General features: G+C 41.3%; 1 protein-coding gene and 1 long non-coding RNA gene across 3 annotated transcripts in view; one reads left to right on the forward strand and one right to left on the reverse strand.

Moving 5' to 3' along the window:
- Positions 1-10716, reverse strand: part of LOC116505784 — a 56026-nt gene extending 45310 nt beyond the window's left edge. The window contains exon 1 of the long non-coding RNA XR_004254971.1: positions 10523-10716. This is a non-coding gene — a long non-coding RNA (uncharacterized LOC116505784). The remainder of the gene's footprint in view (positions 1-10522) is intronic.
- Positions 10717-10850: 134 nt separating this feature from the next.
- The window catches only part of SLC44A1 (solute carrier family 44 member 1), a 113457-nt gene continuing 110160 nt past the window's right edge, over positions 10851-14147 (forward strand). Inside the window, exon 1 of one of the 2 annotated variants that reach the window (XM_032213167.1) lies at positions 10851-11159. In XM_032213167.1, the coding sequence (XP_032069058.1) occupies positions 11130-11159 (30 nt within the window). In that variant the 5' untranslated portion in view covers positions 10851-11129. The remainder of the gene's footprint in view (positions 11160-14147) is intronic. The other variant, XM_032213169.1, reaches the window with a different exon arrangement.

Raw genomic sequence — 14147 nt, forward strand, 5'->3', positions numbered from 1 at the left:
CTATGCAAATATGCACTTTGTATGTCTGTTAGATCTATCTACATGGATAGAATGTGGCTGGCTGGTTTTTAGAATCAAAGAATTCTCGCTTATAATCAGCAGGCAAACAGTGAAAGATCTTGCTGGGACACAGCTAGTATAAGGGTTATCTTATTCTTACTTGATTTTGCTAGGTACTTACTTTAGTTAAAAGAACCTGGCAAACATTGTGATACTTGAATCCACTGTGTTTCACACAGCAGTGATGTATTGGATATCAGGTGTCACATTTTCATATTCTCACAAAGAAAATGCTCTCATTATAGCTTTAACTGAGCTAATTGTAACATGTAGACCATGTATACTTTTCAGATCATTTATAATATGTCTGTGGAATGAGCAATGAATAAAGTTTGCCTGGGAATAATTGCTATGCTCTGCTCAGATCACACCTTCTTATTTGGCCATACTTCAATAGCTATCATAGTCTCTAAACATCTGATCTGCTGAGATCCAATCCCACATTGAAGGAAAGCAGAAAAAACTTTGTTGGCTAGCCTACTACAAGTTGATCTCAAATTAAAATAAATCCAAGACATATGAATATTGTCATAGGATTTTATTTCTCTTTTCTTCTTTATGCCATTATACAGAGTTCTTAAAGTCTTTAACAAACCTCCTTTGTATACCCAGTAGGGAAAAAAAATATCCAGGTCACTCTCTTGGTTTATCATTTACTGTATATACTCGAGTATAAGCCTAGTTTTTCAGCCCACTTTTTGGGCTGAAAAAAGCCGCCTCGGCTTATACTCGAGTCAGTGAAAAATTTGCCCGAAATGGAGGAGAAAAAGGGGCGGGGCCATGCCGCTGGGTGACACTCGTGAATGGCCCAGTGCCCCTGTGAGTTTCCCCTCCCTCTGTGTCAGTTTGCCGCGCAGCGCGCACCGCACCATCCCCCCTCCTCACGTTCTAATGTAATGCAGGGCTGTCTTACGATTTTCCTTCCTCCCCCTCCTGCCGCTCTGCAACGATGTCCCACCTCCTCCTTGTTATGGCAAGCAGCCACATAGCGATGTCCCACCTCCTCTGGTACAGTGATCCAATGATAGGAATCACTGTGCCGTGTGTCATAGGAGGCGAGACATCGCTCCCGCGGCTGCACGGGACATCATCATCACAGCGGGACATCAGCATCATGAGGTGAGTGAAGTATTTCATTGAATACACCGCTAGTTTACTGTTTTTCTTTGAAATAAATATTCAAAAACATTATTGGTATCTATTTTTATTTTTGAAATTTACCGGTAGCTGCTGCATTTCCCACCCTAGGCTTATACTCGAGTCAATAACTTTTCCAGTTTTTTGTGGTAAAATTAGGTGCCTCGGCTTATAATCGGGTCAGCCTATACTCGAGTATATACGGTATATTTCCTTTTTAAATTTTAAAACCTCAGCCAGGCTTTTTTTGGAGGGTGAGGGGGTAGATCCAGTGAAATATTATTTTCTATCATTTTCTTGGCCTGACAGATGTAAATCCATGTTCAATACCATATCTATCTTGTCAGATAAAATTTCTTTTACATCCAACATTTCTTCAGTAACATCCTTTGGATCTATTCCAGGGGCGTCAAACTCAGGGCTGGGATTCAACCAGTGTAACAACCCGTTCGCTGAGCGTGCATTTTGCACATGCACAGTGCATTTGAAAACAACTCTAAAACTTACCTTCTACTGTAGCCCCGTGAGTAAAACAGCTGAGGCATGGCAATCCGCTCTGCGGTGCCTATCAGCTGGGTTTCAAGGAAATATAGGACAGACTAGCGCAGAGGCGGGCCAACTGATCGCCAGAACTACTGGTTTGCCCGAACTGTTCCAAACTGGCTGAATCCCACCCCTGCTCAAACTTGCATCATCATGTGATGTATCAGGACTTTTTTCCCCTTCGCTAAACTGGGTGTGGGTGTGGCCAGCAGCATGATGCATCTGGCCTACGAATTTGACAGCCCTGATCCATAGAGGCAGACATCATTACTGACAATGTTGACAATGTTGCCATTATTTTCTGATTCCATTCTTCAAAAATCTCCTTCAGTATTTTTACTCTCATAACGATCTTGCAGCCTATATATCTTTCTTCTGCCTAAAATCTTTAGTCCCTCTTACTGTCCAGTTTTTGAAATCATGAAATTTATCTATGCTGTGTCTTGTAAAAACCAAAGAGGGTTTCTATTTCCCCTTTACTCTTTGTAATTAATTCCAAAATCTTATTGTAAGAATTTCAATCCTAGTTTTACCTTTATCTTTACTCCAACCATAACTTTCTAATATCAAAATCTCATTTAGCTTTTTGTTACTTACCGTGTTTTCCCGACAATAAGACATGCCCTGCTAATAAGCCCAATTGGCCTTTTCAGAGCATGCGCCATAATAAGCCGTCCCCCGAAAATAAGCCTGCCCCCAACTATTTCAGCGCATGCGCAACCAGTCCCCGCCATTACCACTGTACCACCTACCAGTACAGCTTGTTGGGCAAAAAGAGGGCCCACCACAAAAATAGCAGCAGGCAAAGCACAGTGCTTCCACCCCCCATCCTTCCCTCCCATGCAAAAAGAGCCCGCCACAAAGAGCGGCAGGCCAGCAATGCGATCACCCCCTCCCGCCTGTTCCTTCTCGTGCAAAAAAACACTGCCCACCCCACCTCAATGGTAAAGGCATCTTGCCTGGTTCCCTTCCCTGCCACCCCTTTAGCAAGGGGTGGCAGATGGGGGGGAGAAGAAGCGAGGCGCGCCTCTTACATTTCCAGGTCTGTTGAGTTCCTCACCCTTTCATCCAGTGAAGCCCCTTGTAAAAAAACCCTTGTGAGTTGAAGTCATGAGTTTTTTTACAAGGGGATTCACTGGACGAAAGGGTGAGGAACGCAACGGACCTGGAAAGGTAAGAGGCGCGCCTCGCTTCTCTCACCCCCCCTCGCTAAAGGGACGGCGGGGAAGGGAACCAGGAAGGCTGCCTTTACCATTGGGACGAGGTGGGTGGTGTTGGGCCGCGAGGCGCACCTCTTACCTTTCCAGGTCCGTTGTGTTCCTCACTCTTTCGTCCAGTGAAGTGCCTTGTAAAAAAAACCTTGTGAAGTCATGAGTTTTTTTTTTTCAAGGGGATTCACTGGACGAAAGGGCGAGGAACGCAACGGACCTGGAAAGGTAAGAGGCGTGGCTCGCTTCTCTTCCCCACCTGCCACCTCTCGCTAAAGGGACGGCGGGGAAGGAAACCAAGCAGGCTGCCTTTACCATTGGAGTGAGGTGGGTGGTGTTGGGCCGCGAGGCGCACCTTTTACCTTTCCAGGTCCGTCACGTTCTTCGCCATTGTGTCTAGGGAAGTCCCTGATAAAAAAAAAACACCCTTCTCGCGACTTCAAGAAGTTTGATTGAACTTGCGAGGTTTTTGTTTTTTTTACCAGCGGCTTCCCTGGACACAATGGCGAGGAACATGACGGAGCTGGAAAGGTAAAAGGCACGCCTCGCTTCTCACCTGCCCCAGAAAATAATAAGCCCTCCCCCTATAATAAGCCCAAGGCCATATTTTGTGGGGCAAAAGAAAATAAGACCCTGGGGGAAACACAGTATTTCAGGTTGTTTAAATTCTTAGCAATCGCACTTAGATTTATATACCATTTCATAGGATTTTACTGCCCTTCCTAAGCAGTTTACAGGGCCAGCATATGCCCCCAACAATTTGGGTCTTCATTTTACCAACCTTGGAAGAATGGAAAGCTGCGTCAACCTTAAGTCGATCAGGATCAAGCTCCTGGCAGTTGACAGTTAGTGTGTAATACTGCATTCTAACCACTGCACCACATCTCTTAAATTTATAATTAAAATTTATTTTGTTCAGGATCAAAGACAGACTTGATGTTTCATATTTGTCATTCTAAAAGTCTCTAATTGCTTAGAAATAGTTAATGGGAAATTTCCTAAAGTAGTTAGAATGTGAGTTTTGCAAATTTAGTGTCCTTTAACAGTCTCCATTTAGTTATGAGCAAAATGGTTAATCCCATTGTCTCCTAATACTAAAACCCACAGAAAAGGACTCTTCTATGATCTCATGAGGAGCAGTCATCGGGAGCATTTGTGGGCAATCTCCTTTCCTCTTCTTATCGGGAGAGATCCCAAGAGACTAATCAACTCACTTGTTGTTGCTTTTTTGCTGTGGTGATCGGCTTTGCTTTCATAGAACCATCTTCAATTCACCATAACTTCCCTTGAAGCCATAAATTGACAATATTCTGGATGTGTAAGCCTTTATAAAATTATCCTCCCTCATAGTTTGATCAAAGAAATATAAGTTCATTCTATATCTTGATGGATGGTCTTTTTCTAAAATAAAAAGCACTTTTTATATAATTTTTCTGAAGCTCTCACAAGGGATTTATAACTTGTTGCTTTATTGACCCCATTTTCCCATTCATAGACTACAGGAAGTCTGGACTTACAAAAGTTCATTTAGTGACTGTTTAGAGTCACTAAAGAAAATTGACTTATGACATTTTTCAGAGTTACAACCAGTGGTGGATTTCAATTTATTTTACTACCGGTTTGCTCGTGTGTGTGTGCTTGCTTCTGCGTCCGGACAGGTGGGCGGAGCCTCTCACCACCGCCACTACCGGTTCGCCTGATCCAGGGTGAACTGGCAGAAACCCACCTCTGGTTACAACCTTTGCAGCATCCATATGATCATGTGATCAAAATTCAGATGCTTGGCAACTGGTTCATATTTATGACCATTGCTGTGTCCCAAGACCATGTGACCACCTTTTGTGACCTTCTGACAAGCAAAGTCAATGGGGAAGCCAGATTCACTTAACCACCATGTTACTAACTTATCAACTGCAGTGATTCACTTAACAACTAAGGCAAGAAAGATTGTAAAATGGAGCAAAACTCACAAATGTCTCACTTAATAACAGAAAAAATTCTGGGCTCAATTGTGATCATACCTTTAACCACATATGAACCACTGTGTCACCCACTTTTTGAACACTCTCCTGCAGTTTTGGTAAGAATCTATATTTGGTGCAACCTTTGGTAATAAAGATGTTCTGTATCCCTCTTCATATTTTTGACTGTCAGGATGTAAGTAGAACACAGGAACAAGATATTCTTTCAAAACAGCACAGTGTATTAACCAGTGCAAATATTTAGAAAGCCAAAATGGAGAAATGCTCTTGGGCTAATATTGCCATGCCTGAAGTCATAATGTTCTGAAAAAGTCCTGCTTTGTTTATGTTTTGACATATTCCATTGGTGAGGTCTTGGCCTGACAAGTTGAGGTCAAATCCTCTGCTGAAAAGCCTTGAGCCATCCAGATTTATTAAGTAATCTTGATTGTAAAATTGACTATGGAGGTAGAGCGCTAGGTGAATTATTACATTAAGAAGAACTGACTCTAATTATATTGTAAAACTGGGTTACGCCTTTTCTTTTTCGCCATTTGGATTTAATCCATGAGCTGCTTAACTAACTCTTAATATAATTACATATCTGAACATTAAACCAGTTTCCATTGTTTGAAAGCAAGGTGCTATATATATATGAGAGATTTAGGAAGAATTATCCATTTAAAACGAGCCACTTTGTGTTATGTATTTATGTAACAAATCTGATGGCCTTCTTCAGGTTCTCATTTAGGATAGCTGCAAATAATGAATGTGAGAAAGCTTTTTTGTCTTGCCTTTCCACCCATAGTTTCCCATTTGTCTACTTACTTCTAGATTAAAAATAGCTGGGCAGTGGTTGAAGACACAGGAGGGAGAAAATACTACTCTGTACAATACCGATGAAATGTAAAGCATGGAAGGTTACCATCCTTCTAAGTGTTGGTCTCATTGGTTTCTTAATATATCACACCAAATAATTTATCTTTTTTCTTGGTTAGGGAACTCCCCCCCATCCCCCAAACAAATGAATTTGGCTTGTTTAGGTTATGATTAGGGAAAGCAAAGGAAGGAGGCAATCGCACAAGCAGCATGCTCCATCCCATATTTGGGTAGACCAAGTTGCCCTGATAGACCGACCTCACCAGAAAAAAAAACATCACTTAAGGAGGCAATATTTTCAAGCATGTTAATATATACTTGAAATAAGTGTTTTCAAGCAAATTTCATAAAGCCAGAGTGGGAACTTCCTTATCTTGCCTCCGATACAGAAGGCAAGGCGCTTTGCTGATCTTAAATTTCCCATGTTATTTGCAACGCAAGCAGCTATGTTTTTTTTTTAAAGTCAGAACTTGTTTTTCTAGCAATTTTGCAACAAGGTGCTAGAGCTAATTCTGGGGAGGTGAAGCCATTTGCTGTTAGCACCAAAGGCTTTTTTTCCCCTCTGTGATTCATCCATCACATGCAAATCTGTTCTATTTAAGATGACTGTGAACTGAACCAATCATGTTATCATCTGGCATTCCTATCCAGTACTTCCAACTAGCCCCGTATTTATAGAATGGCCATAATGTTAACCAATCTGGTTCTGAATACTGTATGCCTATTGCTGGTAGGTTTGGCTGTGCTGCCTTAAAACGAGATGCACTGACTTGTATTCTAGACCGGCTGGACTTTCATAGGCCATTAAACACATTCTGAGTCATGCAAGTAGCAGACAGGAAAGATCTAGCTCTGCAGAAGCTGGAGGAGATCCAAGAGAAAAGGGAGTGTTGTTTTGCCTACTGTTGTGAATCCTACCGATGTCTTGAAAAACAGGGCTGGGTTGATTTAGTGTTCAAAGCTCATCTTTTCAGTGAGAAGTGGAGCAGTATCCTGTCTTAGTAGCAGGCTTCCAGGCATTACCAGATGCTCTGCAAATGCTCTTTCTTTCACCCTAGCTGGGGATTTACAGGAGCCTTGAAGGTGATAGAACTACAGATCTGACTTCATTATTTTATGAATATGAAATCCCAGCATGGGAACAAAGCGAGATTTAAAGCTGCAGTCATAAATATATTTACTAAGGAAAAAGCCCCAGGAAATACAGGGAAACTCATTTCTGAGAAAATATGCACAGTCGTAAGTCTTCTGACTGTCATGAACACTCTTCCTCACAGCACTCTTTAAGGTAGCTTCCCTAAAGCCAAACAGAAAGAATACAGCAATCTTCTAATGATGTGTGGTTTGACAGCCCCTGAATTAATACTGATTGATTTATTTGTTTGCAAATTTTACACGGCAGCCTATATTATATAAAACTACCCTAGGCAGATTACAAATACACCATAAAGATACAGGATTAAGACTCTTAACACATCACCAGTGCTACTATATTGCCCTCTCAAGAAAAACACCAAACAATGCTAGGCTCCCCTCCCCTCCTGTCCAGTGTGAGGGAAAAACCAGGTCTCAGCAACCTTCCAGCTGAAACTGCCAGAAGGGTAGGTATCTTTTATTTTGAGAATTTAATTGCCCTAAAAATGCAGATCAGGGGGATCTTCTAAGTAGAACAAATGGCTGTTATTGGAGTTCAAATTTGTATGTGGCAACCATTGGCATACGGTACATAAACTGACCACTAGAAGCAAGAAATATAGAAACAGCTGAATAGGCTGTTTACTTTGGTGTGAAGACTGAAAGGAGGTCATCAATCATCCTGATCACACCCCTGGCTTACTCCAAGGTTAACCTCCAACTTCACATTAAAAATGTTTGCAACTTCTGCTGACATAAGAGGAGCTTTGAGGTCATTTCCAGGATTTTATTTCATTCTGGTAACGGCTCCACTCCAGGAGTGAAATTCAGCAGGTTCTGACAGGTTCTGGAGAACCGGTAGCGGAAATTTTGAGTAGTTCAGAGAACCAGCAAATACCACTTCTGGCTGACCCCAGAGTGGGGAGGGAATGGGGATTTTGCAGTATCCATCCCTTGGAATCTGGTGGGAATGGGGATTTTGCAGTATCCTTCCTCTGGAGTGGGGCAGGAATGGAGATTTTGCAGTATCCTTCCCCTGCCACACCCACCAAGCCATGCCCACAGAACTGGTATTAAAAAAAAAGAATTTCACCACTGCTCCACTCCACCAGTCACTTATCTTCATGACCATTTTGTCTTGGATTCCCTCCCCGCCCCCCGAAAGAAACTTCTCACATAAAGACTGAGTGCACTTTGTTTTACAAAGCATGTCTTAGCCTTCTGTCAGTCCCTTGTGTATATGAAAACGCTGATGTTTTGGAACACAACACACAATGGTTCTTATTCAGGTGAGGCATTGGTCTGCTAGCACTAAATAGTTCAAGAACTTCAGCTGCCATACACAGGTAATATAGTGTCTCCTTTCACTTGCATGGTCTGTTGGTTATGCAGAGAATCATCCCAAGTAAGTGCCAAAAAAGTAGTGCAATTGTACCATATTTTCTACTTTAACACCATATTTGGCCAGAGGTTTGCCAGTCTTACAGAAAAGTGATGGACTGGTAAAAAGGTTTGCTATACTTCCTGTAATTTGGGCTTTCTGATCAATATGCCTATGTCAAAAATCATGACACGTTACTGGTATGTAGCATCTCTGCATAGCTTATTTGTTGTTTGGACATCATGAAAGGTAATTATAGCCTGCTTATTTATTTAATTTATTGGCTGCCCATCTTACCTCAGGGTAGCAATAGCAATAGCAATAGCAGTAGACTTATATACCGCTTCATAGGCCTTTCAGGCCTCTCTAAGCGGTTTACAGAGAGTCAGCATATTGCCCCCAACAATCTGGGTCCTCATTTTACCCACCTCGGAAGGATGGAAGGCTGAGTCAACCCTGAGCCGGTGAGATTTGAACCGCTGACCTGCTGATCTAGCAGTAGCCTGCAGTGCTGCATTTAACCACTGCGCCACCTTGGCTCTAACAGGGTATTCCTGTTATGTTCCATAGACCCACCCATACTAACCCAAGTCCACCACAACAAGGACTTCTGCTGCTGTCAGTAATGCCATCAAAGGAAGCATTCCACACTCAACCTTTCTCCTCCCCCTGTATGGATAGATCGTCTACTCTGCTTTGTTGCCAAAGCAGAGTTGAAAATATGAACAGCACTTCTTTAAGATACTATAATGTAAACTGGCTCCTGCACTGGATAATAGCATTGTAGTGCTATCCAGAAGGACCTGACTTTCCTTGTCTAAAAGATTTGCTTTATTTGCTTTTGAAAATTATTTTTGAGTGAACAAATGCAGCATGTGTCTTAGCCCAAACTACAAATCTTTTGAAGTTAAATTTTGCAGACTATGTAGTATTAACTTGAAGAAACTGGTTGGAATAACAAGTACCATTCTCTTGTAGCCACTGACAAAGAAATACAGGATTTGTAGTCCAAACATCTGGATAACATCAGGCTGCCTACTTGCATCTTAAATACCTATGCCATAGTACTAAAAGCCCAGATTTTGGTGCTGAAAAGTATTTATTCTTTAAACATTTTGTGTTTACTTAGGTGACCTGTGGACCTTTCTATTAATTTCTGAGCTATTTCATTCAGTATAGAATAACTGTACTTAGCACTTCTCTAAAATATTTGAGTTCTGAGGAAACTTGATTATATGAAAAAACAGAAAAGGGAAACGAAAAGGAGAAATATAATTCTAGCTGCTCATCTATGGTACTATAGAACTATGTATTCATAAAAAACATTACTTTATTCAAATTGGGTTATTCATAACATTTATTTATCCATCCATCCGATTGTAGCAATCATGTTCTTTCTGTTGTTTTTCAAGAAATCTTATTGCAACTGGGTTGTGTATAAAAATGAAACGCATACATGTTCTTTCCATTTATGCTTTACTTCATTTCTATCTCACCCTATTGGTCTCTCAGTCACATACTAGACATAATCTCCATAGGAGAGACTCTATCATTTTGCTATACCTTCAATCCTTTTCTTGGCAATAATCTTTTATTTAATAATATTAATAATAGCTTATGTTTATTTTATTGTAAATTCGTTGTTGTGAGCCACCCAAAGATCTAGAGTCAGGCATGCAAGTTTAATCCTCATCGTCATCCTCTTCTTCTTAACCAGAACATTCTTTCCAAAATGAAAAGAAGCATGGCATATAATGCATGTAAAATACCTACTTTTAATTTACCAGAAACAGTAACTCTCTCTCCTTTCCAAACCTGGTCACTGGACGAATTGCCGTATTTTGCTATATAGGTGTGTACGTGCAGCTATTCTTGATTGTTGGGTTATTCTGCAGCTTTTCCGAGTAGCAACAAAGGGTGATATAAAGGTCATCATATGATCAAAACATACAGATCTTTATGAAGGACAGGAAAAGGAAAGTGCCCAAGGTCACTCGGGGATGTAAACGAATAACAACGGTCAATAGAACAAGCCCTGGCTCAGAAGTAAATCCTATTGATTTGCCTGTGATTAACTCGTTGATAAACGGAGATACAGTTGCAGTTTAAATAATTAAAGTTTGTAAGTTTATGCGCTAATTACTTCGCCCTAACCTTGTTCACAACGGAGAAGTAAGAAGGGGAAGCACAAAAGAGGGTACTACCACCGAAATACAAACCGGAAGTGAGTCGGGCCCTTTTAAACCAGGGAAGGTTTCCCTGACGGAGGTGCCAGCGAGTCCTTCGCCTGAACCGCAGTCATTTCAACGAGTAGGTCGGCGTCGGTCCTGGCACTTCTCCTAATTCAGCTCGACCGTCTCGCGCGACGCTGGCAGCGTCGTTCCGGGTTTGTTTCTAGGTCGCGCGGCAGCTTGGTTGGTGGAGCCCGAGCGAAGCGGAATCTCAGCGAGCCGCTGCCTGCTTGGGGGGAGGGGGGAAGGGGGGCTGCTCCTCCTCCTCGCCTTCCCCCGCCCCATCCCTAGCTCCGCCCTCGGAGGCGCCGCGCGGCGCTGCCGTCGGGATGCGGGTGGAGGGGTAAGGGACGAGGAGCTGCCGCCGCCTCAGAGAAAGGGTGTTGAGACGCCGCTGCGGACTCGGAGCGGCGGTTTGAGCTCACGAGCGGCCCCTCCGGCGGCGCAAGGAGCCCTTCCTCGCCCCCTTCCCTTCCTTCCTCCCCCCCCGCCGTCGCCTCGCTGCCGCCGTTGCCCTGGGGCCGGGCGGGCGACCGGGAGACCGCGGCGCTTGGATGCCTGGAGCTCGCAACAGAGACCTAACCCCGAGCCCGCCATGGGCTGCTGCGGGAGCGCCGCCTCGCAGGTAAGCGCGAAAGAGTTGCTCTCTTGACAGACCCCCCCCCCCATCACAGCCCTTGTATCCTGTTTTTTTTTTTTAAGTTCAGGGAGATTTCCCCCCCCCCCTGCATTCTGTCCTCTGGGGGGGAGCCTCGTTTATCTCCCGACCGAGCCCCCCACCCCGGCTGGTTTTGTTTATCCGGTTTTCTCTTTTTTCTTCCCCGCCTTCCAATGGGCTGCCAGTAACTTATTGCCACCTAAAACTAAATTGTTTTGGAAAAAGTGCCCTGGACTTCCTGAATCGCCACCCCCACCCCTTCCTTATCTGCTCTCCTTTCACGTTTGGTTCTCTCCTCTTGAGCCGCTTCCCGGGGTTGCAAATCCGGATTTGAGCACAAGATATGAGTCGGATTGCTACCACCGCGGCTGCTACCTTCGTTTTATTTGATAAAGGTAGGCTCAGCTTGAGATAGAAAACTGTGTGACAAATATATTTATATATATGTGACACATATTAAATAAAACGTTAGGAAAGCATTTGCCCCGCAGAGCCTTTGGGTTCTTCCTGTTTAAACAAAAAAAAAATCTAATAATTAGTAAGAGAAAGATGACAGCTGTCTGATTTCTTCAGCATCCTCCCCATCTTCCGGTGTTAGCTTTTGGTATCCTAGCCTTTGCTCAGTTCTTTGTCCTTCATTGGACCAGAATCTGAACTTTTATTGGCCTGTTGCTCGCTTGTTCCACATTTGGCTTTCCTCCGTTGAAAACCTCTGGTTTGAAATGCCTTATTTTGAATATGCTTAGGGGTATTAAGAGTATCTTTTGTTTTCCTCCTTACCAATCTTCTGCTCCTAGTTTGCTTTTTGTATTATTGTTTAATAATGGCCTAATATTTGATTTGATATCCTTTCTGCAAGTCTTAATGATGACAATGACGAATCAATTCATAACTATCTTTTCTTTAATTTGGGCAAATCTACTTCCAAATCTGTCTCTCATCAATATCCTACAATTCTTTTAAATTCAATACATTTGGTATGATATGACCATTTTATCTTGCAAAAATTTCTGATCAGTAGGTTACAGCTGTAACCTAGTGAGGATTACCTATACCCAGGTAAAACATTGCAGTTCCTGTATCATATTGCTTTCTTCCAATATCCAGTTGTCTTTTATGTGCCCTTAATAACTCAGGAATGGCTATCCTAATAATAACCTCTGTATGTATAATTTTTGTAATAGTTATCTGCACAGAATAAGGATGCAAGTCATAACACATTGATTTGATTCATTTGTGTAACACATTGATTTGATTCATTTGTGTGTTGTTGGGGGTTAGTTTTAGTTTGATTCAGTATGAGGATGGAATTTGTTGAAATTGAACAATTGAAGCCCTCAATCACTAACATTTTCTTGCTGGAAGTAGAGGTGTTCCAACTTCAAAATACTGAAAACTATCCATTTTGTGTTCAAAACACTTTCTCACTCATCAGGATGCTTATGAAATGTAACATTAGAAAAAGTTCAAAACAAATACTTTGCAAGCACCTATTTTTAATTTGGATTAGTATTTATGGGCACAAGTTGTTAGAAAGGCATTAAAAACCTTTCCAGGAGGAATAATCTCAAGTGAAATAATTATCTTTGCAGGTATGTTCTCTTAATTCTTCCAGGTATTTTTGTAGTGTTACACAATGTTTTACTGAGCTATGGGAAATTTTCTTTCTCCAATGATAGGCATAGTTAATTAGTTTCAGTCTACTTTCTCTGATTTTCTGTTCCTGTCTAAATAAAAAGCAGTTTGTCAGTGTTCTCTCTGTCCCACTATCATTTTTCATTGACGTATTCTTTCTTTAGTGTCTGTAGAGAGAAACTTCAATCCAAACATGGAACTGGTAGTTTATTACATAATAACACTTCATATATTTGGGTGTGGTTGGAAACTAGATGTAGTAGATATTTCACATTCCAAATTTTGGGGTTTTAAATGTATAATGAATCAGCATTGTGATGACTACCGTGTCTTAGTCGAATGGATATATATATGTAAGACGGAGAAATCAGATCATCTTTGAAGATGAAGTCAAGCCATTGTGGTAGATCATAAAGTACACTATTCTTTCTTGCTAGTTTAAACTTGTTGTTTTAATACATGGACAAATGAGAACTAGTTAGTAATTTTTGATCTTAGTACCAAATATACATATTTTTTATTTCCTCCTTCTCAAAATGCCTGTTGAAATATTTTGGCCTTTCTTTTGCTATCATTTGTTTGATTTTTCTGAAACAAACTGCTTGCATTAGTGTCCATTACATAGTGTTCATGTACTTCAATAATAAGACTGTGCATTCTGTGGTTTTGGATTTTGCAGTTCTGTAAATAGTCAAGCCAGGTGGCAGCAGCAGATAATGAGCCATTAGATGGGATTTTGGTTCTGTTCACCTCCAATAATTCTGTTCTGAGATGACTGAAAAACAGCAATGGCTTAGTTAGCTTTAACAAATTCTTGATGCGTGTTGCCTTAAAGCATAGCATCAATTGTTCAACTTGTGTATTATCTTTTCTAGGACCCCCCATCCCCTCCAATTCTTTACCTCTATACCAGTTTATGAACACATTGGATTTTCTTTTCTTGTGGAGCTTTCACTTCAGGTTGAATTGGTTCCCTGTCTTTTGACCTATGTCACTTCTGTCAAATTGCTAGATTTTTCTTACTTAGACCATCACCTTTGTAAAGAAAAACACTGATCTATTCTGTGCATTCACTAATAATAACTGCATCCAGTGCAATCTTTGTGCTTATTACAAAGCTTTGTGTGGGTAGTATATACACTACATCAATTCTTGAACCTTTTGTTCATATGTTGTCTCTTAAATGATTTTTTTCATTTTTCTGTATATTTCACTCCTTCAGTGTTCCATATATATTAATCTTGAATATAAAGAGTATAAAGGACTTTTCAAAATATACTTATCCTGATTTATATTTAAATATTTAAACTATTATCTACA

The sequence above is a fragment of the Thamnophis elegans genome, chromosome 3, assembly GCF_009769535.1.
Source record: "Thamnophis elegans isolate rThaEle1 chromosome 3, rThaEle1.pri, whole genome shotgun sequence".
NCBI classification, from domain to species: domain Eukaryota; kingdom Metazoa; phylum Chordata; class Lepidosauria; order Squamata; family Colubridae; genus Thamnophis; species Thamnophis elegans.